Genomic DNA, 26386 nt, shown 5'->3' with positions numbered 1-26386 from the left:
CCTTCTATGTTTAAGTTTTGTATAATTTCTTGGCTTATTACTATGCATCACTGAAAAGAGCTTGGCCCCCTCCACTTGACACACACCCCTCAGATATTTTTACACACTGATCAGATCCCCTCTCAGTCTTCTCTGGCAAAAACACAGGACAAATTTCAGGCAAGATTTGAGAACTGTTGGAAGCAGAAAACCCCACAACCTTCCATTACATAGACTCATTTAAGAATCCCTATATTTTATTGGATATTGAATTAGAACAACCCCCCAGTTAAAAACCCAACATGCTCAGGTTTGAATTGTTTGCAGCCACAGCGCAATGAAAAGAATAGCAAACGCAGTTGTGTTGTCTAGCCACAGCAGAAATATACCAATTTTCAGTAGCAGCTGATGATGAAATTACCTATCTTCAGTACCAGGTTCTGCATACTGGGACAGCGGTTAACCCTGCTGAACTGCAAAATTCTGATGTACTAAGGAAAGTGCTGACGAATCATGGGGCTACACCAAAGTAAATGGACCAATTCCATCTTCAGTCTGTACTCCATAGGACTGATTATGCTTTGCCTGTCATATTACACTGCCCTTTTATAGGCACACAAGCTCCCAGGATCTCTTCCAGAGAGGAAACCCCTGGCAGCTGCTGACTGCTGGTGAACCACACTACTGCTGCCACTTGGGAAGCCACTGGGAGGGGTGACTCATCCTCAACTCCTTTTTGCATCCCTCATCTGAATTGTCCCTGGCCTATCCATTTCTGCAAGAGCAAGCAAGACCATCTATCACGTTCTTCAGTCTTACTCGATTTATCCATACTTTTAAGATTTACTCAGGTAAACCTATGAGTACATAAATATGCAAAGGTCTAGAAAAGGTGAAAATGCTACCAGAGCTCCTCGGTTATCATCAACCACCACCCATAAATGGTTCCCAATGAAAGCACTGTAATTCCAGGGCTGTAACAGCGAACAGTTCCACATTGTTCCCTGCACTATAGAGATGAGGATCCCAGGGTGGAAAGAAAGGAACACTGAATACAGTGTGACCCATTTTCTTGTTTAAAATGCCTTCCACTCAACTACCTTGCCAGTTTTGCAGGTAAATTTATACTGTTGGTTCAACAAAATGGACAGCAACCGGAGTTCACCTGGCAGTTCCTGCCGGGGCTTCTTTTCCTCCCTCACACAGCCCACCTAAAATCTGCTTTTCCATTCACCTTAATTCCTCCTTTTAGCAAGATTTCCGCAAGTTGATCCTGTATTCTTAAACGTGACCACCCCTTCTGGTAGGTTCAGCTTGTGTCTCGACCCCGCGGCGGAGGGCTGCTGGAGCCCTGCGGCCAGGGAGCCTCGGCAGGGCCCGCGCCTTGCCGTACCATCCAAGAGACGGCTGCCTTCCCACCCAGAGACCACCGACCCTTGCCCCACTGCCTAGCCCACTCTCAGCTCCGCTCTCCCTCACCATCCAGCAGCCCCGACCACAAGCCGCAGCCGAGGCGGCTTGCCTTCCTCGGAACACCTAGGGATGACTAGGGGGGCAGACACGTCCCCTACGCCGCCTCATAGGTAACAGCTCAGCTCCTTCTGCCCGCAGGACAGGTGCAGGGCGGCGGGAAAATAACGGAACGCCCTCAGGCGCCAGCAGAGGAGCGGGGTGGGGCAGTCAGCACGCGCTGCGCTCGCGGCCGTTCCTAAGGGTCGGCCCAGCGCCCCTCACTCCCTCACCGCCATAGCATCCCGGCGGCCCCTCTAACAAAGAAGGCCTGGGGCGGCGCAGCGGGGCGGGAGCTGCCGTTCCCCGTGGGAACCCGCCCCTCAGTTCCCTCGTTCCCGGCCGAGGGCGCTGCCGCCGGCTCACGCACCGCCTCCTCCCACCGTGGCTGCCCGCCCTTCCCCGGCGGCGGCGGCAGCGGCAGCAGGGTGCCGCCGGGCGGGCGGGGTGTCTCCCAGGCGGCCTTGCCCGGATGTGCTACCCTGACTCATAGCCCCGCCGCACGCAGGCTCCGCGCTGCTGCCGCGCCCGCCCGCTCCGCGCACACGCCTCCCGCGGCTCCCTCCGCGCTGGCGGAGAGGTGGCCGAAGCAGCAACAGCAGGAGGAGGAGAAGGAGAAGGCCGCCGCGGCACCATGGGTAAGTCGCCCCAGCCCCGCATCGTGCAGCCTCCTGCCGCCGCCCCTCTGCCCCCGGAGGCCGCCGCCCGCTTGTCTGTGGCAGGCGGGGAGGGGCGACTGGTGCAACTTCCTTATCGGCCACCTTCGTTCTCCTCATGTCTTAGTTCTGGAGGAGGGTCGGAACGGCACGGGGGTCTCCGCCGAGCCCTTCCAGCGCTGCCGTGGCCAGTGCCCGGCCCCTGCGGCGCGAAGTTTTTGTGGCTCCGGCGCTGGTGCCGGCCGGCCAGCTCTGCCCCAGCCCGGCGCCCGGCTAGTCAGCCTCGGGGTACTCGCCGCACGGCACTCCTGGTCTGGAGAATGAATTCAAGTGGGGTGGAGGAAAAAGAATTTCCCCGAGTGCGAAGGGGGGTTCGGAGCAAGGAGTTATGTAAGGCACCCCCAGGACGCTTTCCCAGTTACTGTTTGCATAATGGAGACAGTTAAGGTAATAGGTTTAGGAGATTATTTTGCAATCTCCATTCATTGTTTCTGGAAGACACAAGGATCTTTGTATTTCTCTGGCTTTTGGAAAGAGCATTAGTCATACGTACAAATGCAGCCATATTACTTCTGCCTTTTTTATCTTAAGATTGTAAATTAAGTAGTTTCACACTGATCTCCACTTGCATGGAGCTTCCAACACATGCCATGTGAATCTGCAAAGTACAGTATTTGGTTTTTCTTTGCAGAGTGTTAAATGATTTATCTCTTGCCTTCTCCACCCCTTCCTCTTGCACGCCCTACAGCTCTCCTGGTGTTAAGCAGCTGCTGTAAAACAGATTTTGCGTAAATCTTACTATAATATAGATCCCAGAGATGGGTAAGGAGTGCCTCACTTTGAGCTGTCAAAGATTCAGCCAGCCTGCCAGATACAATGGTAGGACCTAGGCTGCAGATCTGGAGGGCCAAGGAGCTGTTGTTTGCAACCAGGGTAAGGAGGTGCAAGTTCCTGGATTCTGCTTGGGTTTGACATCAGCACTTCCTGTGGCCTTAGGTAAATCAGTAGTTTCTTTGCAGATCACACATCTTGCACTTTTAACTGGAAGTTTCCATGGCAAGAAGCGGTGGCAGTGTCTCAGATAAATACTTGGTTAACTCCTTTAAAATAATGAAGAACCTTTGGTGGAAATTTTAAAATTAGAAGCTGCCAGGGTCAGGCATAAGGAATAAACTATCAGCTTTCATCGGAATTAGGTAAAACTGTTAACAGCATGGTGAAGATTTTTCTTTTCATGTAGGTGTGAAAAAAACATCAGAATTTAGTTTGTGTGATGTTTCTTGCCTCCATTCACAAAGTAGAATTACTCATCATACTGGTCAAAGTCTAGTTGTATCTAACTCTGTTTTGGCTTCCAAAATAAAAACTTAAGGGCCTCATCTGAAAGCTGTTCTGAAAAGCTTGTGCAGAATGAGCACAGCAGTCCTTTTTGGGTGAGGCTGTGCGTTGGTTGCAGGTACATTTGTGAAACTCTGTGAGATTCTGTTATGGCTTCCTGCATAGGTAAGAGTAGTTACAGTTCTTTTCAGGAAGACTGAAGTGGTTTTCCTGTAAAATCCATCAGCACTTACCTGTAATTGGCCGGAAGGATTGCTTGTGAAAAGAGAGGAATTTTTCCCCCCCTCACTTCATCTATCAGGGCCTGATTCCACTGTTTTTTGAATCGAGGCAGCAGATATTGTTACTCCAAGTGTCAAAGACTGACATTAGTTTCATGTTGGCTAGCGACTGATAATGACTTCCCAAGTTTAAGATTTATATTTCAGTCCATTCAGCCTATAGTATTTTTTTTTAGTAATGTACTGCACAAAAGCTGAACATCTTTAAGATTCAATCAAGGGTTAACTTGCTCTTTCTGTATCTTGTGTATCATTCCATAAGTTGTACTCAACAAACAAGTGTTTGTGACAGACTGTAGTTATGTCTTGCAGTTACACATATGATGTATTCTTTATTTATGAAAGTTGGTGTGGTATTAGCTGGTTTGTATACTAATGATACAAAGTGGAACTCCAGTGTAACCTAACTCCAATCAAAAGATTTCTGTTGTTAAAAAGACATTAGGTATACATGGATCTGCATTACTTTACTGTATAGAAATATCTCTGCAGCTACTCTGCTTTCAAGGGTGTAGTCCTCTGAAGACATTCTCATGGCTTCTGTTTCCTCCTAGAGGAGAGTGTTTTCCTGTCATTAGTGTCAGTTCTTTCCAAAATTATCATTTTTGTTGCTTGCATTTATAGTTTTTAAAGTTATGACTGAGTACAGTTTAAACAATATTCAACTTTTGGCTTGAAGAGGCAGGTTGCCTTAAATAGTCCTGGCAGTAGAGCACTTTAAATCCTTGAGATGACATGTGCACCCACCAGTACTTCTTTTGCAAGAACAATTACAGATTTTTATCTTCTCAGTTACTAGTGTAATACTTCAGTTTTACAATGAATTGCCCCTTTCCCCAGTCAATTCTTCTTTTAACCTCAAAAAAGCTGTGGTGGGTTGAAATTTTGCTACAACTGGTATACTCGTGCAAACACTGTATTCAAGCAAATCTTTCCTCTTTAGAGCCGTGTCTTGTGGAACTGACAGACTGTAAGCAGGCTGCAGTTATTCCACCAGTAATCCATAGGCTGCAAAAGGTGGAGTAATACCTCATACAAGAGTGTTCATGCAGAAGACAAATACAGACCACAATTCTTTTTATGGCTTATACCAGTTTGTGTGAAGTTTTGATCTTAGGGTCTGTGATAGTGTAAACTTGTAAATGAATATCCTTCCATTTTGATAGCACTGGTTTCGTTATCAGGAAACAGAAGGCACCTTCTACTCTCAAGCTTAATACACAATTAGGTGCTTAGTTGGACAACAAACTGGAAGCAACCTGCTAGACCCAGTGACAAGCTGTGTAAGGTACACCAGCTATAACACAGATGGATTTATTTGTCGAGGCTCAGTTCTGCCTGAGCGCCAGCAGTTATTTAAGGAATGTTTGCGTGATACTTTTGTGTGAACTTGATTTTTTTAAAGCATAATAACTGTTGAATAAAGTCTAACTGCAGCCATTCTCAAATAGCACTGAGAAAGAGAAGAACTATTTCTAGTTCCCTCCTCCACCTGTGGTGTCCAGGAGCTCTGCTCTGCCATGAGAGAAGATGTTTGGCCTGGGAACAGGGACCTGGCTCCTCTCAGAATGGAGAGGAATCTGGTGCAAGGGGCTGGATTTCCACGTTCCATTTTGCTTTGGTCAGTTTATTGCATCAGGATTTGTCTAAAGGAGTCACTGAGTGACCTGTTGTAGGTGATCCTGCTCTAGCAGGGGCATTGGACTAGATGATCAAGTTTTGGGGCCAACCTGGTGGTGACCAAACACCAAATCCAAACAGCCCCACAGGTCAGGCTCTAACAGGACACTGCCTGTCTTCTGTACATCACTTCAGGAACTAAAGGAGGCAGGGGAGCATGTACCTTCAGTCATGGCTGTGTGCAAAATTGCTTCTGGGAAGACAGGAATAAACCTGCCTCCCTTTTGTTAAAAACCAGCAGCCTTAGATGTGAGAGGAATAAAAGCTAATGAAAAAAACTTCTACCTTGAGAGTTCTTTTGCTAGTTTTCTCCTGAGAAATGCAAGTCAACCTAATAAACTGCTTGGGAAGGATATACAGCAAGTGCACAAAGTATTTTTTTTTCAATTCTTTTCAAGTTTTTGGTAAAACAGTGAGATTTCCAGCAACACCAGCATATTAGCTCCAGTGAGCCAGAATACACCAGTTTCATCCAGTGTAAAATGTTGCATTAGCATTTCCTAAAAATGAGAATGGTTTGGGGAAAAGTCTTGTCTGTAAAACACAGGCAGGAAACTCTGTTTAGACTGCAACCTTTTGCTACTTCAGGATCCTCAAAGAATCATAGAATTAATAAGGTTGGAAAAGACCTCAGAGATCATCCAGTCCAACCTACCACCCAACACCTCATGACTAACTGAACCATGGCTTCAAGTGCTGTGTCCAGTCCTCTTTTGAACACCTCCAGGGACAGTGACCCCACCACCTCCCTGGGCAGCACATTCCAATGGCCAATTACTCTTTCTGGGAAGAACTTTCTCCTCACCTCTAGCCTAAACCTCCCCTGGTGCAGCTTGAGACTCTGTCCTCTTGTTCTGGTGCTGGTTGCCTGGGAGAAGAGACCAACCCCCACCTGGCTACAGCCTCCCTTCAGGTAGTTGTGGAGAGCAATAAGGTCTCCTCTGAGCCTCCTCTTCTCCAGGCTAAACAATCCCAGCTCCCTCAGCCTCTCCTCATAGGCCTTGTGCTCAAGGTCTCTCCCCAGCCTCATTACCCTTCTCTGGACATGTTCAAGTGTCTCAATATCCTTCTTAAATTGAGGGGGCCAGAACTGGACACAATACTCAAGGTGTGGCCTAACCAGTGCTGAGTACAGGGACAGAATGATTTCCCTGCTCCTGCTGGCCACACTATTCCCAATGCAGGCCTGGATGCCATTGGCCTTCTTGGCCACCTGGGCACACTGCTGGCTCATGTTCAGCTGCTGTCAACCAGCACCCCCAGGTCCCTTTCTACCTGGCTGCTCTCCACCCACTCTGACCCCAGCCTGTAGCACTGCATGAGGTTGTTGTGACCAAAGTGCGGCACCCGGCACTTGGACTTGTTAAATGACATCATGTTGGACTCTGCCCATCTGTCCAGCCTGTCAAGGTCCCTCTGCAGAGCCCTCCTACCCTCTAACAAATCAACACCTGCCCCCAACTTGGTGTCATCTGCAAACTTACTAATGGTGGACTCAATCCCTTCATCTAGATCATCAGTAAAGATAGGATTGAGCCCAGCACTGATCCCTGGGGGACACTACTAGTGACTGGCCTCCAGCTGGATGTGGCACCATTCACCACCACCCTCTGGGCTCGGTCCTCCAGCCAGTTCCTAACCCAGGACAGAGTGCTGCTGTCCAAGCCAGGGGCTGACAGCTTGGCCAGGAGTTTGCTGTGGGGGATGGAGTCAAAGGCCTTGCTGAAGTCCAGGCAGACTACATCCACAGCCTGCCCCACATCCACCAGGTGGTCACCTGATCATAGAATAGAATAGAATAGAATAGAATAGAATAGACTGGGTTGGAAGAGCCCTTCAAGATCATCGTGTCCAACCCATCAACCAATCCAACCCACCTAAACAACTAACCCATGGCACCAAGCACCCCATCAAGTCTCCTCCTGAAAACCACCAATGATGGCGACTCCACCACCTCCTCAGGCAATCAGGTTGGTCAGGCAGGATCTGCCCTTCCTAAATCTATGTTGGCTAGGCCTGTTCCTTTGGCTGTCCTGCAGGTGCACTGTGATTGCCCCCAGTGTGCTGCTGAAGCAGCCAGAGAGGTTAAGTTAGTCTGGCTGAACTTCCTTAATGAATAATGTTCCAGTATTCTGGCCAGTATTTGTGATCTTTTGTTACATGAGACTGAAACCAACCAATTTTGTCTTCATCTTTTCATTCACAAGTTTGTTTCCTGAGAACAGGTTTTTCAGATGTAGTTTCGGAAGTCTGTGAGGAACATCTGGCTTTCTGTTAGCATCAAAATAACAGTGGAAAGGGAAAGGGTAAAAGAATAGCTGAAACCTGAAGGAATCAAACTGGAAACAGTGGAAATGAGAAGGCTACCAAGACAGGAATAGAAGGGAACAAAAATCCCTTTAGGGGAACTTGTGGAGTGATAGAAATACTAGAAACAGAGGAAAGGCAAGGAGAATAGATGGATGAGTGGAACAACATAGGAAACAGGAGAAAGAAATGAAGAATTCTAGTCTGTGCCCTCCACCCTCACACAAGGAAAAGAAAAATAGTTCAAACACAGTTGTGGTATAAAAGCAAAGAGATAATTTTTACTGTCTTCTTTTGTAGTACCATCTGACAGTCCTTGAGAAGATTCATAATATTCCATCGTCCTCAAGTAAAGCTGATGTATTTCTGGAAGTTCCGAGAAGTTAATCATTTATAAATATCTTAAGAGGAGAAGAAAAAGAAAAAAAGAGAAAGATTGTCCCATAAAATAGCATTTGTTAAATAGAGAGAAAGATTGTCCCATAAAATAGCATTTGTTAGATAGAGAGAAAGATTGTCCCATAAAATAGCATTTGTTAAATAAAGGGGAGAGTGGTGTCCGTCACCATTTGAGGGGAGAAAAAGCTATGGCTATTCATCTATGCCATCTGTCAAGCAGGTTGGTTGTTATCCCTTCTTAACTCTGTTGCAGGGTGTAATTCATGATTTAGGATAACGCAGGGACATTAGATAGTGACCCAGTTACTTACATAAGAGAAAACCCACTTTGCACTGTGGCTAGTCCACCTGGATCTGTTCACATGCGGTGTGTTCAAGAAGACGAGCATCCCTGCTGTCTTGATACTGGTGGAGGTATTGCATTTCAGATTCTGACTTGTGTCTAGATAAAATAGATTAGGAACACCTAAACTGCTAGAAATAAGGAGTCTTAAAATGTTCATGTGTCTTCTTCAGCTAATGGAGAATTTTTTTTCCAATGAGCTTTCAGGGAGCTTTTCCTAGTAAGGGATTTTGTAAGTAGCATCTTTCCTAGTGAGGGGTTTTACAAGTAGTAGCTTTCACTGGAAGAACAATCTTTCAGGTCCTCTTTTTGGTTAAATGTGGCCTAGAAAATTGTTTCTGTCTGCAAATTTTACTATAATGGCAGACAAACAAAATGTGTTTTAGTATAATATGACTGTAATGATAGCTAAAAGCCACAGATTTATCAATGTTGATCTTCCTTTTAGCTCGAAAAATAGCTGTTGTGTACTAAAATTTACATGTGCTCCAGATATGCCTAGTAGAATTTGTAAACGCTGGAACAAATGGCTGTGGTTCAAGGAGCCTTTAAAGCTGTGCTTGCAGCCTGGTGTTGTTTGTTCAGACTGGGAATTATGTGGTTGTAGTTTAGGGGTCTTTGAAGCCCTGGTAATCTCATGCCATTCTTAAGATGTAGTTCAAGTAGATTACAAAGTCAGCAGATATCCAGGAGAATTTGTCAAATCTGTAAACCAGGTGACTGCTGTTCATTTAACTCCTGATAGAGGACAGAGCTTAGTGTGGGATGCTTTGGGATCTGCAAATAAATACATCATACCTTAACTGTACAAGCAGAAGCATGTGCTGTCGAGGCAGGTGTTGTAGAATTGTCTCTGACTTGAAACAGTTTCAGATGCATCTTCTTCACAAGAAATGTGAAGGCATAAACATGTGTGTGCCTAAAGTAGTTGCACTGAAAAATACACATACATTGAGACAATATAGGATGCCTCTACAAAGTTGTGCTAAAATCTGTGGTTTAAAATCAATAAAGCACTTTCACTTCATGCTTTCCATTTCTAGATTATATGTGAACCAAATAAGAATCACATTTAAATACCAGAGAAAAAAAATTTACAGTCCCACTTTTGCAAAGGAAATACTTTAACTGATCCATTTTAATGTTAGGTTCCATTTTCCTCATGTTTCACAGCTCTTAAGCTTACTGCTTCCTAGTCACATATTATAGGAACATCTGAGGACAACTTAATTCTGAGCTTTTATTGAAACACTGAGCTATTAATTGTGTTGGTGATAGCTCAGGGAGATTTATGAAAGTTAATCAGTGTTGTTTAAATCCATCAGTTGGTTTTATCTGCTGATACTTACTAGGCTGATGGACATGATTTTGAAGATAGGTGCAAAGTGTGTGTATCACCTTTTTGTGGACCCTTCCTATCAGAGTTGACTCACATTTGACAAGGTGTTTCAATATTTGATTAAATCCAGTTAGCCAGGTTTTTAAATCCATGGAGAGAATAGCATCCTTTCTTTCAGGCTTACTACCTGTGCTCTGCAAATGTACTTGGAGGGAAAACTGGACACAGAATAATATGAAAATTATGACAGAGATGGAGACTGAGTGAGAAGACTGAGATTCAAGGAGGAGAGCAGCTCAGCATTATGGGATGGGTGATGTGATGAGAATGGAACAGAACCTTGGAGAAATACGTCAAGGCTGCCAGGGAGCCTGTGGGGAGCAGGCTTATGTCTGGGAGACCTGTTGAGATGACAGCTCAGCATATCCTGGTAGTCTTGAGTTTGCATATCCACTGTCAGCTGTCTGTATGTTTTTATGACCTGTGGGAGCATCAGGGGACAAAACCTACAGTTGAAACCCTATCCTTCCTCCACCTTTCAGTAAATGTCTTTACCTCTACAACACTAGTCTGGTAAACTCCCTAGGCATAACAGCATACTCATCCTCCTCTCATCCTATCTTCCATACAGTAGAAGTCTGCAGTTTGGAAGACAATGTTACATCCAGCACTTTCCAAACTCCATTCTCCCTCTTTTGCTTTTAATTATGCCCCGACCAGAAACTAAACTTGCATTGTACCATATGGATTAATTCTGTGACAATGTTTTGTGGGTGGAAGCTGAAAATTCTACTATCCTAGCTATTAAATATAAAATCATAAAATATGGTCTCTGGAGTGAGTGGAGTGTTTGACTGGGGGGTCTGCATGTTGCTGGGGGCATCCTGCTCTCTGGCAGCTAGGAACTCTTCTTGGGAGTGTATCAGAAATGCTTCCTGTCTTTGATGCTGGACTTGAGAATCCAGTGACTTAAATTAATGGTACTATTTTAACATTTCTAGCTTTAAATGCAACCTCACAAGTACATGGCACTATTTACAAGGCCAGTAGCACACCTTGTTCCCTTCTCTAGCCTTGCTAAGCTGATTCCTGTATCCCTTTTCTATGGAGAGATTCCCATTGTGATCTCAGTCAACAGCACCCAGTATCCTGCAGGCATAACTTGAGTTCACTGCTGCCAAATAGCTACTTGTGCTACATGAAGGCTTTGGAACGGTTCCCTTAAATCAAAATGCTGTTTTATCTTGACAGCAGGTACAAAGCATGGGAAGAGAAAAGGGATTTAAAACCAAAGCAGGATTGTACACATCTTTCTTCTCTAAATCTTCCCTGTCCACAGAATGTTTAACTTGCCCCTCCTGGGCCTCTAGAGGAAACAGACTGAAGTCAATTTTCTGAGTCTGATGTATTTGGTAATAGTATCTTCATATCTCTGACCACTTCCTTCAGCAATGTTTTGATGTGCACACTGAAAGTCAGTGGATTGCTGGTCATGGTAGGACTCTTGTACAAAGGGCTGGAGCACTTCTCCTATGGAGACAAACAGAGAGTTGGGGCTGTTCAGTTTGGAAAAGAGAAGGCTCCAAAGAGACCTTATTGTGGCCTTCCAATATCTGAAGGGGGCCTACAAGAAAGCTGGTGAGGGACTTTTTAGGGTGTCAGGTAGTGATAGGACTGGGGGGAATGGAGCAAAAAAATAGAAATGTGTGGATTCAGCTTGGATGTTAGAAAGAAGTTCTTCACCATAAGGGTGGTGAGACACTGGAACAGATTGCCCAGGGAGGTGGTAGAAGCCCTAGAAGTTTTTAAGGCCAGGCTGGATGGGGCTCTGGGCAAGCTGATTTAATGTGAGATGTCCCTGCCCAGGGCAGTGGGGCTGGAACCAGCTGATACTTGAGGTCCCTTCGATCCCAGTCAATTCTGTGGTTCTATGAAATACCTCAGACACCCCTCCTGAGCTTCAGTGAGCAGTTTGCAAGGCAATGCAGTGAGTGAACATGCCCATGAAGAGCAGTGGCCACAGCAAGGAGCTGCGTTTCCACACCTGCATTTCTCTTTTTCTCTTTTCCCAGTCCTGATTGTAGGAACAGGATGGGGGGGGGGAAGGGGGGGGAAGGCCAACCATGAAATAGCACTGCTTTGTGAACACATCTGTTGTAAGAATGTCTGCTATGATTAAATACATTTAGAAATCTATTAAAATGCTTTGTATGAATAGATTTGCTCTCATCCTGCAAAACCTGTTGGGCATTCTCTTTTCTTACTTGGTTCTCCACAAAGATCAAGGAGAATATGCTGGCGCCTGGCATGTGAAATTAGGGGAAAAGCAGGGAAACACTGGTGACTGAGGGAAAGAGATGGTGGAACATGTGTTGCTGACAGAAACCAAGCAGATTCAGGGGTTTTGTGGTGCTTTTGTTTGTTTTCAAGCCTTCACAATAAAAATGAAATCACCCATTTACAGCTAGATAGTGCATCAGTCCAAGCTTTGATCAGACTGAATCAAAGCCATAGAGTGAAAGCTTTTCCACAGAACGTTTTGCACGATGGGTTATTGTTGTGCAAATCCTTGTCTGGCACAAGACCTATGTTACATGCTGAAGCCCAATAATTGTCCCTAACTGAAAACAAAGCTCTTTTCAGAACTTCTCATTGGTCAGTGAAGAATACTTTGTAGACACTGAGGTAAATGTTTCCTGAGAATAAAAGGGGAATCCCCCCCAAAAAAACTTTCCATCTGGTAAAAGAATTCAGCTCAGCAAGTTAATCTGGGAATTTACTGGTTGTGAGTGACAGCTGTTGCCAGGGGGTTTGGGTTTTGTGGGGTTTTGTTGTTGTTTGTGGGTGTTTTTTGTTTAGTTCTGTGAGAGGTTTTACCTCTCATTTACCAATATATTTACGTGCAGCAGTGCCCAAAATACAAGTATGCACTTTCCAGGCAAAACCCACACTTCTCTCTCTGTTGTTACAACGTGCTTATTTTCTTCAAGTATTTTCTGGTTTATCTGAAGGTCCTTTTGCGCTGTCTTCCACAGCCATCTATGATTCTATTTCTTCAGCTTTCTTTATTTCATTGCCCAGTTTTCTATAATGTCTTCCTCCTCTCTACCTCCTCCAGTAATCTGTTCTTTTCCTTCTTTCCTCCTATCTCCCACTCTTTCTCCTCCTCTTGTTCTGTCTTTATTAATTAAATATGTGACAGCATCTTCCATCATCTGCCCTTTCCACTATCTTTGTTGAGGGAAGAATTGAAAAACTGGTGCTCCACTTTCCACTTAGAGAGCTGAAGTGATTTCTTTTTTCCACTTCAGTTAAATATCAGAGTCATGCTTCAGTTTTGCCTGATGTACAATAAATGTGACTATATGGCAGAATGTATCTCTTAGGAAAGAAATTGTACAGAAATGGGCTCTTCATGTAAATGCTATTTATGCAGCATTCTTGTACCCACACAAAGCCCACACTGATACTACTGAAGTCACTGGGATCTTGCTTTTCTGGCTCAGCTGTAGTAGAGCTTAAACTGTCCTGTTTTGGTGTGAAATAGCCTTCCAAGATGTGATATTTGCTGCCATGTTTGTACAGTTGGAGGGAGAATGGCAAACATTGGACTGATTATTGACTGCTCAAATGTCTTCTATTCATAGGTACGATGCTATGCTAACCTGTAGCACCAAATGAAGAAAGAGCCACATCCTTTGATAAAGAAAATGATTTGGTGGACTTAGTTTTTCCTAAAAATGGATGGACTTATGTAGTGTATATAATTTGTTATATCAAAGAAGAAACAAATACAGCATGGAGACCATCGTCTTAGAGCCTCCTCCTCCTGTAAAAGGAATAGGAAGCACGGTGTCGTGTGGTGTTAATATACATACAGTTACCTTTGTTTTATCTTCTGGCAGCATAGGGGAAAGGAAAAATTTTGTTTTCAGAATTCTGTTCCAGAACCTGGCTTTGTAGCCATTAGATGGTAGCTTTTGATGCTTTCTGATATTCCCAGAAAATGTTAGAAATCCCTCTTTGCAAGACTGCTTCTAAAGACATATATCAGAGTGCAGACACTTAATGCTCCAAAGGCAGGAAGGGTGGAAAGGAACAAAAATCAATTCAATATGCTTCTTCAGAATGCATTTTGATCCCAGAAATGATCTGAAGGGCTTGTTTATCTTTATGAAGACCATAACTTCTCCCTTTACGAGCAAAGGCAGCCCAGTTCTTTTTTTGTCTGTTGAGAACAAGATAGAATTTAAGACTTCTTATACAGTCTCTGGAAGAGACTGGAAGAGCTCTCTTGTGAACATAAAATTTGAGTTTAGTGCATGTACCTAGTTCAAAACAGATGGCTGGAGAGAGAAATGCCCTAGATAATGCAGCATTTTCTGTTAGCAAGGGGGGGGCCTGTTTTAGTTCTCCTCTTTTTCTTTAAATTGGTATTAAATTGTCTTTCTGATAAAAAGCTACAGCTGAGGGCTACTGGATTGTTTTTAGCCTACTTAGCTCTTGCAGTGGTGACCAGTTTCCTGTGTGTCACTGATCACAGCAGCACGGTGTCGCCTGGGAGCCAGCATACTCAGCAGCTATTTAAACCAAACTGCTTGCTTTTCTGAAATCAGAAAGGGTCATCAACGAAACAGCATTTTTGGCTGTACATGAAGAACTTCCTGGGTTTTTTTGAAAGCTGGTTAAAAAGCACAGTTTACAAAATGGCTTAATCTTTGGCAGGTTTTTCCAAAACACAAACACTTTTCTGTTTGACCCCTTTTATGTTTAAAAAAAAAAATGAATAGATGAGCCTTGTCTATTCTTTATTTTGTTTTATTTTCCCATTACCAGAAATTAATTTCTTAAAATCGGAACTATGGTGCAGAGCCTGTGTGTGGATTAAGATTAGTCTCTGTTTGGGCAGATAGAGATCATAGAGTAGAATCATAGAATGGTCTGGGTTGGAAGGGACCTCTGAAAGTCATCTAGTCATATCCCCTCTGCAGTCAGCAGGGACATCCTCAGCTAGATCAGGCTGTCCAGAGCCCTCTTGAGACTAATATTGGTATCTCCATGGATGGGGCCTCAACCACCTCCCTGGGCAACCTCTTCCAGTGTTCCACCACCCTCACAGTAAAGAACTTGTTCCTAACATCCAATCTAAATCTGCTCTTCTCTAGTTTGAAGCCACTGCCCCTCATCCTGTCACTGCAGGCCTTTCTAAACAGCCTCTGTCCATCCTTCTTGTAGCCCCCTTCAGGTACTGGAATGTTGCTATCAGGTCTCCCCAGAGCCTTCTCCTTTATTATGCATAAAGTGAATACAAATTTGATTTAAGATAGCAACTGGGCCCAGATTGTAGCTTTTATATTCTGCCTGGGCATAAATGCCCACAGGGTAATGGGTAATAAGGTGATGGGTAATAAAATGATGCATATGATGCCTTCCTATTTGAAATGACTTGGATTCTCATTTTTAAATACTCATCACAGGTTAGTGGAATTAATGGCTTTTAAATCTGCATACAGTTTTGAAGCTGCAGTGACTCACAGCTGTGGATGCCAGAAGAAGCTGCAGATGTTTGGTACACTGGAGAATTTGCAGCAGGGGAGAGTGAGGAGTTGCATTCTCAAAAGACTAGTCAGTTCAGTGTATCATTATGTCAGACAAAGATGAGGTAATCTGACTTCTCAAGCATTGGAAAGAAAAGGTAGATCATAGAATCACAGAATGGCTCAAGGTGGAAGGGACCTTAAAGATCATCTAATTTCACACCTCCCTGCCTTGGGCAGGGACACCTCCCACTAATCCTGGTTGTTCGAAACCTCATCCAGCCAAGTCTTAAATACTTTCAGGGATGAGGTGTCCACAGCTTCTCTGGGCAACCCATTTCAGTGTCTTACCACCCTCATAGTAAAGAACTTCTTCCTAATGTCTAAATCTGCTCTAGTTTGAAACCATTGCCCCTTGTCCTATCACATGTTGTGGTCATGGATAACAGACAGTTACTGAAAAGAACACTGAACTCAAGCATTATTAAAAAAAAAAAACACCTCTTCAGTGAGGTATGTAAGCATTCATCTGAATAGCTGCCTTAGGTGTTGGGGGGAAGGTAATATTATGTTCAACTACATGAAAATTGAAACAGGGAAATAAAGCCAAACTTAAAGTTAGTTCCCCCCACCCCATCTGTTTCTTTTAAAAAGTGAAAACAAGACCAAGACAGTAGATTGTAAAAAATGGTCTTCCTCTTTATGCTGATTCTCATGCAGGATTTAACATTCATAGAATAGAATAGAATAGACCAGACCAGGTTGGAAGAGACCTTCAAAATCATCACGTCCAACCTATCAACCAATCCAACCCACCTAATCAACTAAACCATGGCACCAAGCACCCCATCAAGTCTCCTCCTGAACACCTCCAGTGATGGTGACTCCACCACCTCCCTGGGCATGTATTGCAGAAGGCTGCTATTGACTCAGGGAAATGGGAAATAGTGAAAACTATGTTTTTTCCTTGAACTCTGAAACATGAACGTTTCAGAGACATGAAATGCCTAACAATTGAGAGGCATGCTGTACAAGAGAAGATACTGGTTCATGATATGTGAAACCATTTGCTCCTAAGTGGTGGTTATCTAGTGTGACACTGCATCACTGAAGGAGATACCAAGGTGCAAATGGTGTCATAATGACAGCTAGAATTCAAACAGTTATTTTCAAAGGCCTGTGTTCAGACCACAGCTCCTATTCACCTGGGTATGTTGATAATTATTTCCTTATATACATATCTCCTTATAATTAATAGTTCCAAGTGCCTGTTTTAATAGGCATGTGGAGAGTTAATGTATTTTAGTAGCTCCACTAGTAAACAGTTCATAAACTCTCCTCTGTGGCACTTCTGTTCCATTTATGTCACGCACGCTGTCATGTCACAAATCCTGAGATTCTTTTTTAAACCATAATTGACAATTTAAATCCTTTTTTTTTTCAGAGATAAAAATAATTAATAATCTTTCCTCAGTATTAAAACATTGCTGCAGAAAGCAAGCCTCATTCAAGCTCTTTGTGTTTGCCCTTACAACCCAAGACCACGGTATAAAGGAGACCAGCTTCTCTGCTCTTTAAAACTGTGCTCAGATCCTTCTGAAATAATTTGAAGGCTTTACCAATCAAGAGGATTTTGCATCATACTCAACATGTTGCTTTTTCCCAATAGTAAGACCTGACCTCTGTGACATTTCATAATCACAGTCTGTCTTCTCATATGTGGGAATTCAGGCAGTACCAAAAGCACATATGCTGTTGAGTAAATGCAAGACAAGAATCTTACAATAAAAATTAGCAGTATGTTAGCAAGAGAAAAGAAGTAATTTTGTACATACAAAGGAGTGCTCTCTTACCTGTGTTTTGAGGATTTTTCTTCTGGAGCTCCAAACTGCTACATTTTGTTGAACAAAAGGGTACTTGGATCTTTGGGAAGAAGAGGAAAAGATCTGTTATGTAAGAGTTAGATAGCAGGAATAGGCAGATCAGGACTTTTCCCATCTGTGCTCTGCTAATTTTTGGTGTGACCAAGCAGTTACATTTCTGTCTCACAGCAAGACTTAGACGTACCTGTAATAAGCGTGTCCTCCTCACAGGCACTGTAGTTAGTCCTGTGGTAGAAACAGTGAAGATGTTTTGAGCTGAAATTTGGGCAGATGCATGGAATCCTAGAAGATACACAGAATGGTCATTTGGAAGGGTATTGAAGCAGGACTATTGCCAAGACTAAAACCAGGTCAGCTGTGACTTTAGCTACTGCTTGAAGACTACGGAGGCTGTGTTCCTTCAGGTAGCCTTCTCTGTCAGACTAAAGACGCCACCAACTGCCCCTTACATGTTATGTGTTGTGAACACATACCTATATCTCGTAGCCCTGTCATAGACTCTCCCCAGTTGTACAGTATCCTTCTCGATCTGGGACACCCAGAACAAGACAGTGAATTTTGGGACACAAATCCTTGCCAGGCATCCAGCAGAGCCTTTGATCTGCTGGCCACACTCCTAATACAAGCGATACACAGCTTGCTTTATTTACCTTGAGAGCACGCTGCTGCCTCATGTTTTACTTGGCATCCACTGCAACCCCCGGGTCTTTGCAACAGTTTGTTCCCAGCCTGCATCGATGCCTCAGGTTATTCTGCCGTAGCTGCACAACTTGGCACTTAGCCTTGTTGGACTTGATAAGACTTCCGTTGATCCAGCCCTTGAGTTTCTGAGAGGTGCTTTTGGGTTGCTGTTTGGTATTTCAGCCATGCCCTGAAACTTAGGAAATGTCTGCAAAAGATGACAAATGCCTATCTGCCTTCAGGCTATACTGCTTTCCAACACAAACTGCGTACTCAAACCCTGCAGCTTAACCAGTTCATACAGGGCTGTGTAGACTCACATATATATGACTTCTTGCTGCTAAGTAAAGCAACAATAAACACTTTGTGACTGTAGGAAAACTGAAGAAGTCTGTATGCTTGCAGAAATGCCTCAGCGTTTGTTAGACTACCATTTGCAGTTGCAAGTCAACCTGAGCTACTGGCAATCATTTAAGGCAAGTGAATAGAGGATGGCAGACCTTAATTTGTGCAAGCCCAACAACCTTGGTTCTGCAGAATCACTCTGATAATGAAATACGGATTCTCAGGTGTAGCCAAGTGGGATCACAGAACATTAGAGGTTGGAAGGGACCTCCAGAGATCAAGTCCAACTCCCCTGCCAAAGCAGGATCACTTAGGGTAGTCAACTCAGGAATGCACCCAGGTGGGTTTTGAATATGTCCAGAGAAGGAGACTCTGCAATCCCCCTGGGCAATATGTTCCAGTGCTCCATCACCCTCACTGTAAAGAAGTTTCTCCTCATGTTGAGGTGAAACCTTCTATGTTCAACTTTGTATCTGTTATTCTGTGTCTTATTACTGCACCCCTCCACTTGACACCCACCCCTCAGCTATTTATGGCTATTGGTCAGATCCCTTCTCAACTTCTCAAGACTAAACAGCCTCAGGTCTCTCTCTCCATAGGGGAGATGCTCAAGTCCCCTATCATCATCACCTTGGCTCGCTGATGGACACTCTCCATCACATCCCTGTCTCTCTTGGGAAGCCCAAAACTGAACCCAGTATTCCAGGTGTGGTCTCATTAGGGCAGAGTAGAGGGGAAGAAGGATTCCAGCTTTGTTCTGTGCTACATTACATAGCTGATGAGAAATTGAGATTGAATTGCAGGAGCCATCGATGGGAAACCACTGGGTCCAGATCTCCCAGTGGTTTGTGAGAGCCTTACTGAACATGCTATAGCTTACACCTTGTTTACTCATGCAGTTTCCTGGCCACCTAAGCAGGGGACATTGCATATTTTGAGCTTTCTTTGACATGGAATATGATGATCCAGAGCCCAGAAGCCTTCCCAAGTCCCGAAGTTGAGTCATAGCTCATATCTGACTTAACTATAGAGGTAAAAGCTCCAACTTAAATTAGGATCATTTACCTCAACACATTGTGCTTTTACCTATGTATTCTTATTTATTTAACCCTCCCTCCCACCCCCCAGCTTCAATATTAAATCTTTATCAACTTAGAGCCAAAATAAACTTTCTCAAGACAGATGAGTCTACACTATCAGAGTTATTTGATAGCATCTGCCATTATTTTTAGCCCTCTAGAGCATGATGTAGACCTGAAATAGGACAATAAAAACTCCTGTGCAGCCACATAAGACAGTAATTTCTTTTGACAGAGGCATTTAGTGCTTCTCTAGTGGGACAGAACAGTGCTGTTTTTCAAGGGATTATCACAGTGGATCCTACTCACAAGAAAGACAGACTTCAGTATGGAAGGGTGGAAATGCACAGACATATTTCCTGGGATATTTTAGATTCTTCTGTACTAGTAGAGTTTGTTAGTTCCCTCCCTCTGAGCCTTCCTGTAGCCTTTTCCTTAAAGGGATCCAGCTCTTATTACACATGAAAGTGCTGACACAGAATAGGAGAGTGCTTAGTCTGAGAAGGCCTCCTGTGTAGATGAGACATAGAAGGAGGTATGCACGTCCTGTCATCTACTGGATTTATAGGAGATTACAAATTGCCAAGAGTTACCAAACTACTACTCCTTGTGCCTAGCTGCCTATTTAATAAGAATAATAAACAACCGGGTTGGAAGAGACCTTCAAGATCATCACGTCCAACCCCTCAACCAATCCAACACCACCTAATCAACTAACCCATGGCACCAAGCACCCCATCAAGTCTCCTCCTGAACACCTCCAATGATGGTGACTCCACCAGCTCCCCGGGCAGCCCATTCCAATGGGCAATCACTCTCTCTGTATAGAACTTCTTCCTAAAATCCAACCTAACCCTCCCCTGGCGCAGCCTGAGACTGTGTCCTCTTGTTCTGGTGCTGGCTGCCTGGGAGAAGAGACCAACATCTGCCTGGCTACAACTTCCCTTCAGGTAGTTGTAGAGAGCAAGAAGGTCACCCCTGAGCCTCCTTTTCTCCAGGCTAAGCAACCCCAGCTCCCTCAGCCTGTCCTCATAGGGCTTGTGTTCTAAACCCCTCACCAACTTTGTTGCCCTTCTCTGGACACATTCCAGCGAGTCAACATCCTTCCTAAACTGAGGGGCCCAGAACTGGACACAGTACTCGAGGTGCAGCCTAACCAGTGCAGTGTACAGGGGCAAATGGGACACAATGAAGGAGAGACTTACTTTTTGTTTATAGGTGAAACATCAGCAATTTTCCATATAGATATTGCTTTAAGGATCAATTGCTGGCTCCGTATTACCTCAGTAACATCCCACATGAGGCTTTTCTATGTGTTAATAAAATGGAGAGGAAGGATATTAAACATGATAACGCTTCTAAAAATGGTAATTCTTATATTGCTTCTAGAATATCACCAGCAACAAAGCTGCACTGATCTATACCTTGCTGAAGCATCCTGGTCTTTTCCTCATTTCATTATAATCTCAGCATATCAACAGTAGTTGAAACTGACAGCAGCTTTAGGCTTGTGCATTAGCCATAAATGTACTCCATGAAATGTATCTCTAAGCTTTCCTCCTGTAATGTGTGACAGCTTCTGAACTATTAATTTCTCTACTCTCCCTTCCTTCCACATTCAAAGGACCAATTATAACTGAGAAAATAAAGTTTCTGGGATAAAAACGCAAACAACACCATAATTGGAAAACTTAATAGGAGAGATTCTTTCCTCAACTGTGGTCCATTTGTGGCTGGCATCTGTGGGAGCTGTATATGCTGACCAAGAGGAATTTCCTTGGCACAAACAGTAGAAACATATGATGCAGAGAGGACTGTGCTGTTCCTTATAATGCTGGTGCAAGATGGGCTACAGCACATTGTTAGGAGTTTTTCAGACTATTGACAAGACTGTTGCAAAGATTCTTTGTGTCTCTTGACTGTCAAGCAGTCCAGAAATAACTCTTTAGTGCACTCAGTTATACAGAAGCAGCATCCATGTTACATGCAGGCAGGAGCTGTTTGGGAAATCACCTCTCAGAAGGCTGTGCTAGGTTTTGACTTCTGTTCTCTGCAGCTCTGCCTTCTGAAGTATGATTGCATCTTTCAGCTCTAGTGGCAAAAGGACTGGTAGCTGATCAGTAGCTCCGTCCTAAAAGTCTGTCAGTGATGGGTAGTTCAGTGACATTATAGACAAGTGTAACAGCAGCACTGCAGTTAACAGAATATCCTGAACTGCAGTGGAAGTTTCTCTGTAGATGTGTGATTAAGGACAGACTTCCTTACACATATGCTCTGGATTTTAGGTGCTGGTTCCCAGTATGGCATTCAGAAACCCAAGCCAGGAGTTTTGGCTCTCTAGATTAACAGTGCCTGGAGAATTCAGAGTAGGTTCAACTACTGAGCTCAGCAAGAAACCACATGTAATTACTATGCAAACCATTTTCTGATCAGCACAGTTTTGGCCTTAAGCCCAGGGCCTTGAATTATTAGAGATGGATGCCTGCACCTTTTTTATGAAAGTTTGAACCTTCATTCCTCCTATTCAAATGTGAATGGAGGAAGGACTTACCTGGGTTACCGTCTTCACCCTTGTTGGGATAGACACACTTGTACACAGGAAAGAGAGGTAGCCCAGGCTTTTTCTCTGCCCAAAACTTGAAGCTGTGCCCTGAAACAGACCAGAAAACAGCCTAAGAGTAGTATGTGTTCATAGCCTGTTAGTCAAGGCATGCTTCTTAAAAGGTGGAGGTGTTGATTTCCAGCACTTTTCCCTGTGACTCATTTGTTTTATGCAATGGCTGCTTAATATAAACTCCATCTCAACAAGAAGATGTAGAAGGTGTTTCAGTCCTAACATGAAAAAGAAAAAAATCTGACTTGAGTGTGTTGCTGGGAATTAGCATTGAAGGCCTTTCAGGCAGGGAATATAATATGGTTTATTTTTGTGTTTAAGCTAATGTGCAAAAGGCACTTTCATGTTTTTGCCATCCACTTCTTGTGGGACACCAGTGCCTTCTCCCAGGAATTGCTGTGTTGCCTGTGTGTATGGGGCACCTTTTAAGAAGAGCCTCTCCTTCAGAGATCCCAAGAAGGCTAATACATGGATTTAGTTATTAAGCTGCCTGAGAGGACTAGGAGAGTTCTGGATTTGGGCTTGAGCTGAATGCATGTGGAACTTCAAAAGGAAAAAGGTTACATTTATCCAGAATTTGGTGAGAGGTGAATGGGACCATGGGAGGTAGATTTTCTAGAGCCACCTCTATATATAACCAGATTTTTGAATCCTTTGGGTTTTTTTTCCCCCCTCTGTGATTTAAAAGCTCAGCCAGGATCTGCTTGGTCATCAGAGGGATAAATATATCTTTGAAAATACAGCAGACAGTCTTGATTTGAGTGCCACGATATTTACAACTGTGCCCAGTTGTCACAGAACCTTGCCTCCCTTGTGAAACATCCCAAGGACTTGTATGACCTCCTTTCATTCTTGAGACCTGCAGATTGGATGCAAAGCCTGACTCCTTTCAGTTGCTGTCAGCATGACTCTCAGACTGAGAGATGGTTATAAAGCAGTGAAAGCAAAGCACTCCTCCACTTTGAAATGCACTCAGATCTTGCTTGTGAAGGGAACACATGAGTTGCAGTTTAATGTAACAGGTGGCATTTGGCAGAAATCATAGAATGGCCTGGGTTGGAAGGGACCTCTGAAGGTCATCTAGTCCAAACCCTTCTGCAGTCAGCAGGGACATCCTCAACTAGATCAGGTTGCCCAGAGCCCTGTCAAGTCTCACTTTGAATATCTCCAGGGGTGGGGCCCCAAGCACCTCCCTGGGCAGCCTGTTCCAATGTTCCACCACCCTCATAGTAAAGAACCTGTTCCTAGCATCCAATCTAAATCTGCTCTTCTCCAGTTAGAAGCCATTTCCCCCCCATGCTATCACCACAGGCCTTTGCAAACAGTCTCTCTCTATTTTTTTTGTACGCCTCTTTGAGGTACTGGCAGGTTGCTATTAAGGCTGCCTGGAGCCTCCTCTTCTCCAGCCTGAACAACCCCAGCTCCTTCAGCCTGTCCTTCTAGCAGAGGTGTTCCAACCCCCCCCCCCCCAATCACTTTCATGTCCTTCCTCAGGACCTACTCCATCAAGTCCATGACCTTCCTTCATTGAGGGCTCCAGACCTGGATGCAACACTCCAGGTGAGGTCTCACCAGAGCAAAGTGGTAGCATTACCTCTCTGGATCTGCTGGCAACACATCTTTTGATGCAGCCCAGGATGTGATTTGCCTTCTGGGCTGCAAATTTACGCTGCCTGCTCAGGTCCAGCTTCTCATCCATCAGCACCCCCAAGTCCTTTTCCACAGGGCTGCTTTCTAACACCTCATCCCCCAGTCTGTATTGATAGTGAGGATTGTTCCAGACTCACATCTCCTCACTCATTCAAATGTTCATCACAGTGGCTTGAAGTAATAGTTGAGGCCTGTAACATTTGATTTGTGATTTACCCAGCTGTGCATACATACTGTAATGTGCTGCCTCAGCACATCCGCACCATGTTTACTGCACTGTCACTGTTGTATGATTTTTTACTCAATAAAGCTCTTAAATACTGTGCAGAGGTTAATGATCACTTAAAACTGCAGCAGTCACAGAGAATACTAGTAGGCTTTGTGGCAATCTTTCTTTAAAATGGGGTTGTATTAAATATTTTGTGCACTGCTTTAATTTTGCCATCTGTCAGGCTTACATGAAAACTCAGTTTTCAGAGAGCATCTGAGCTGATCTTATCATTGTAGTGTTTTTACTGATGCTCTTTGTCCTATGCATTTGTAAGTGAAACAAATAACTGCATTATTAGGTAAATATTTATCACTAAAGGGATTAACCACAGATGTCTCATAATCTTAGTAACACCAGGTTTAAGGCAGTACATGATACCTTTAAAACACAAACTCTAGAGTACATATTGACCCTATAAAGGGCCAAATGAACAATACTGACAACTCAGTCTTCAGTTTACAATATGTGGGCACCACAATCTGCCTACAAAGTGCATGTTGTTGATTTGAGGCCATTTTAGCAATTTGTGCTAAACTGCTAAATTGAAGGACTAGTGGCATCAGTCTCATCAGGCAGGAAGTGGTGCTGTCCAGGACTGACTTAATTTCCTTTATGTCTGTCATCAACATTAGAAACTGCTGAAAGCCTTTTTCTCTAAGGCATGAGGAGACTGTCACCCTTCTATCAGCCCTTTTGTGGTTAAGGAAGATTATTGAATTACAGGTTCTAAAAACTGTGTTCCCAGGAGGAAAGGCACATTCTTACGTGCTAGTCATTCCCTCCCTTCCTTCCTAGGGACAAAAAGGGTTTGGCAGGAGTAACTTCAGTGGGAGCACTTACCACCATGTGAATTTTTAATTGTAAGACAATTGTAATTAAAGAGGTTTGGAGTCAGGTATGAAACATGCAACTGATCTCTTTCTAACAAACTTTCACTCAAACCCAAACAATATCACAAATGGCAGGTTGCTTCCGTTATAAACTTCACGTTCAGACGGTGGGTTTTGAGGGCTGAAAGCGTTCATGCATAGTTTGTAATTATCATGTAGCTTGTAATTAAAAGTAGTGGGGGGTTAAAATTGTTATTATTTGGGGGAAAATTAATAAAAAACAAAAGCAGATGTTGAAAGTTCCCTGGAGAGCAGCATAAACCACTGGTAAGACTTCAAATACAAGTAATATGTGCTCTTTGGGACATCATTGCGAAGTCCTCCAGTCTGACAAAATGCAGGTATGTTAGCACAATGACTAGAGAATAAATGGTTAACTGATTTTGGCACTAAAAGATGTATAATCAATATATACTGATTGTCATACCCATCTGTTGCTGACATCTCTCTCATTGCTCAGAGTGGTTTCTGAGATCTGTTTCCCATGTTTCCTTCCTTAACAGTTAATTTGCTCTCTGCTGTAACTTTAACTCCCAGTTACCTAGTCCCATTCTTTGGCCCTGAGCAGGCTGAGCAGGTTCTTACTATGCTTGCAGTTTTAGAGCAGCTGTGCACCAGGCTTTCACTTTCACTTTGTGTTTGCCTAATAAGAAGCTTGAAGCAGCAGTAGACTGAACAATCCTAGATGTTAGAAAAAAAATAGAAACCCAAGCAGCCACCCAAAGCAAAACCTCAGCAGTTTACTTTCAAGGTTAGTTTCAAGTTTACATGCAAGTAAACTTGTTAGAACCTAGCCATCTGTACACTATTAGGTGCATACTTGACCAAAAAAAAAAAGGTAAACAAAGAAAGCTGTCAAACTGCTCTTGAACATTCAGACAGCTCAAAGGCTCTTTGTGTGGTGGTGTTGGCACAGCTCCTAAGTGACCAGATGGAAATTTATTAACACTCAACAGGACAAGGGCTGAGATTTTGTTTCTTAACTTACTATTTTTGAAACACTTGCAAAGAATGTGTCAGGAAGCTTGGTGTTTTTTTTCCTACTACAGAAAGTTACACACATACCTTTCCTGAATGCAGAGATGTTGACTCTTTCAGAAGTTGTCATGGCTGTGATGTGGTTAAGAAAAAGAGATGTGTGATGTATATTAATTCAAATAGAACAGGTTTTTAGTGAATTGTATAAAGGTGTTTTTATATGGAATGGGATGGGATGGGATGGGAAGGATGAGATGGGATGGGATGGGATGGGATGGGATGGGATGGGATGGGATGGGATGGGATGGGATGGGATGGGATGGGATGGGATAGACCAGACCAGGTTGGAAGAGACCTCCAAGATCATCAAGTCCAACCTACCACCCAACACCATCTAATCAACTAAACCATGGCACCAAGCGCCCCATCCAGGCTCTTCCTAAACACCTCCAGTAATGGTGACTCCACCACCTCCCAGGGCAGCACATTCCTGTGGCCAGTCTCTCTTTCTGGGAAGCCTTTAAGTTCTTTCTCTTTTCTCTTGCAATATCTAGTTTATGTTTTCAAGTTGTTGATTTTTTCCATATGTAAGGGCTAAAAAAAAGAGTACACTGAGAAATGAAACCT

General features: G+C 43.7%; 1 protein-coding gene and 1 long non-coding RNA gene across 2 annotated transcripts in view; one reads left to right on the top strand and one right to left on the bottom strand.

Moving 5' to 3' along the window:
• Positions 1-1850: 1850 nt before the first annotated feature.
• The window catches only part of RAP1GDS1 (Rap1 GTPase-GDP dissociation stimulator 1), a 107525-nt gene continuing 82989 nt past the window's right edge, over positions 1851-26386 (top strand). Inside the window, exon 1 of the mRNA XM_054163091.1 lies at positions 1851-2126. Within this exon, the coding sequence (XP_054019066.1) occupies positions 2123-2126 (4 nt within the window). The 5' untranslated portion in view covers positions 1851-2122. The remainder of the gene's footprint in view (positions 2127-26386) is intronic.
• On the bottom strand, positions 17231-18161 carry LOC128897338 (uncharacterized). Its single transcript, XR_008462344.1, has 3 exons — positions 17902-18161; positions 17436-17476; positions 17231-17291 (listed from the first exon to the last, which is right to left on the bottom strand). It is a non-coding gene; the product is annotated as an uncharacterized LOC128897338 (long non-coding RNA).

The sequence above is a fragment of the Dryobates pubescens genome, chromosome 1 (assembly GCF_014839835.1).
Source record: "Dryobates pubescens isolate bDryPub1 chromosome 1, bDryPub1.pri, whole genome shotgun sequence".
In the NCBI taxonomy this organism is placed as follows: Eukaryota; Metazoa; Chordata; class Aves; order Piciformes; family Picidae; genus Dryobates; species Dryobates pubescens.
Note: the sequence above shows the minus strand (reverse complement) of the source record. Positions and strands in the feature narration are given on the sequence as shown.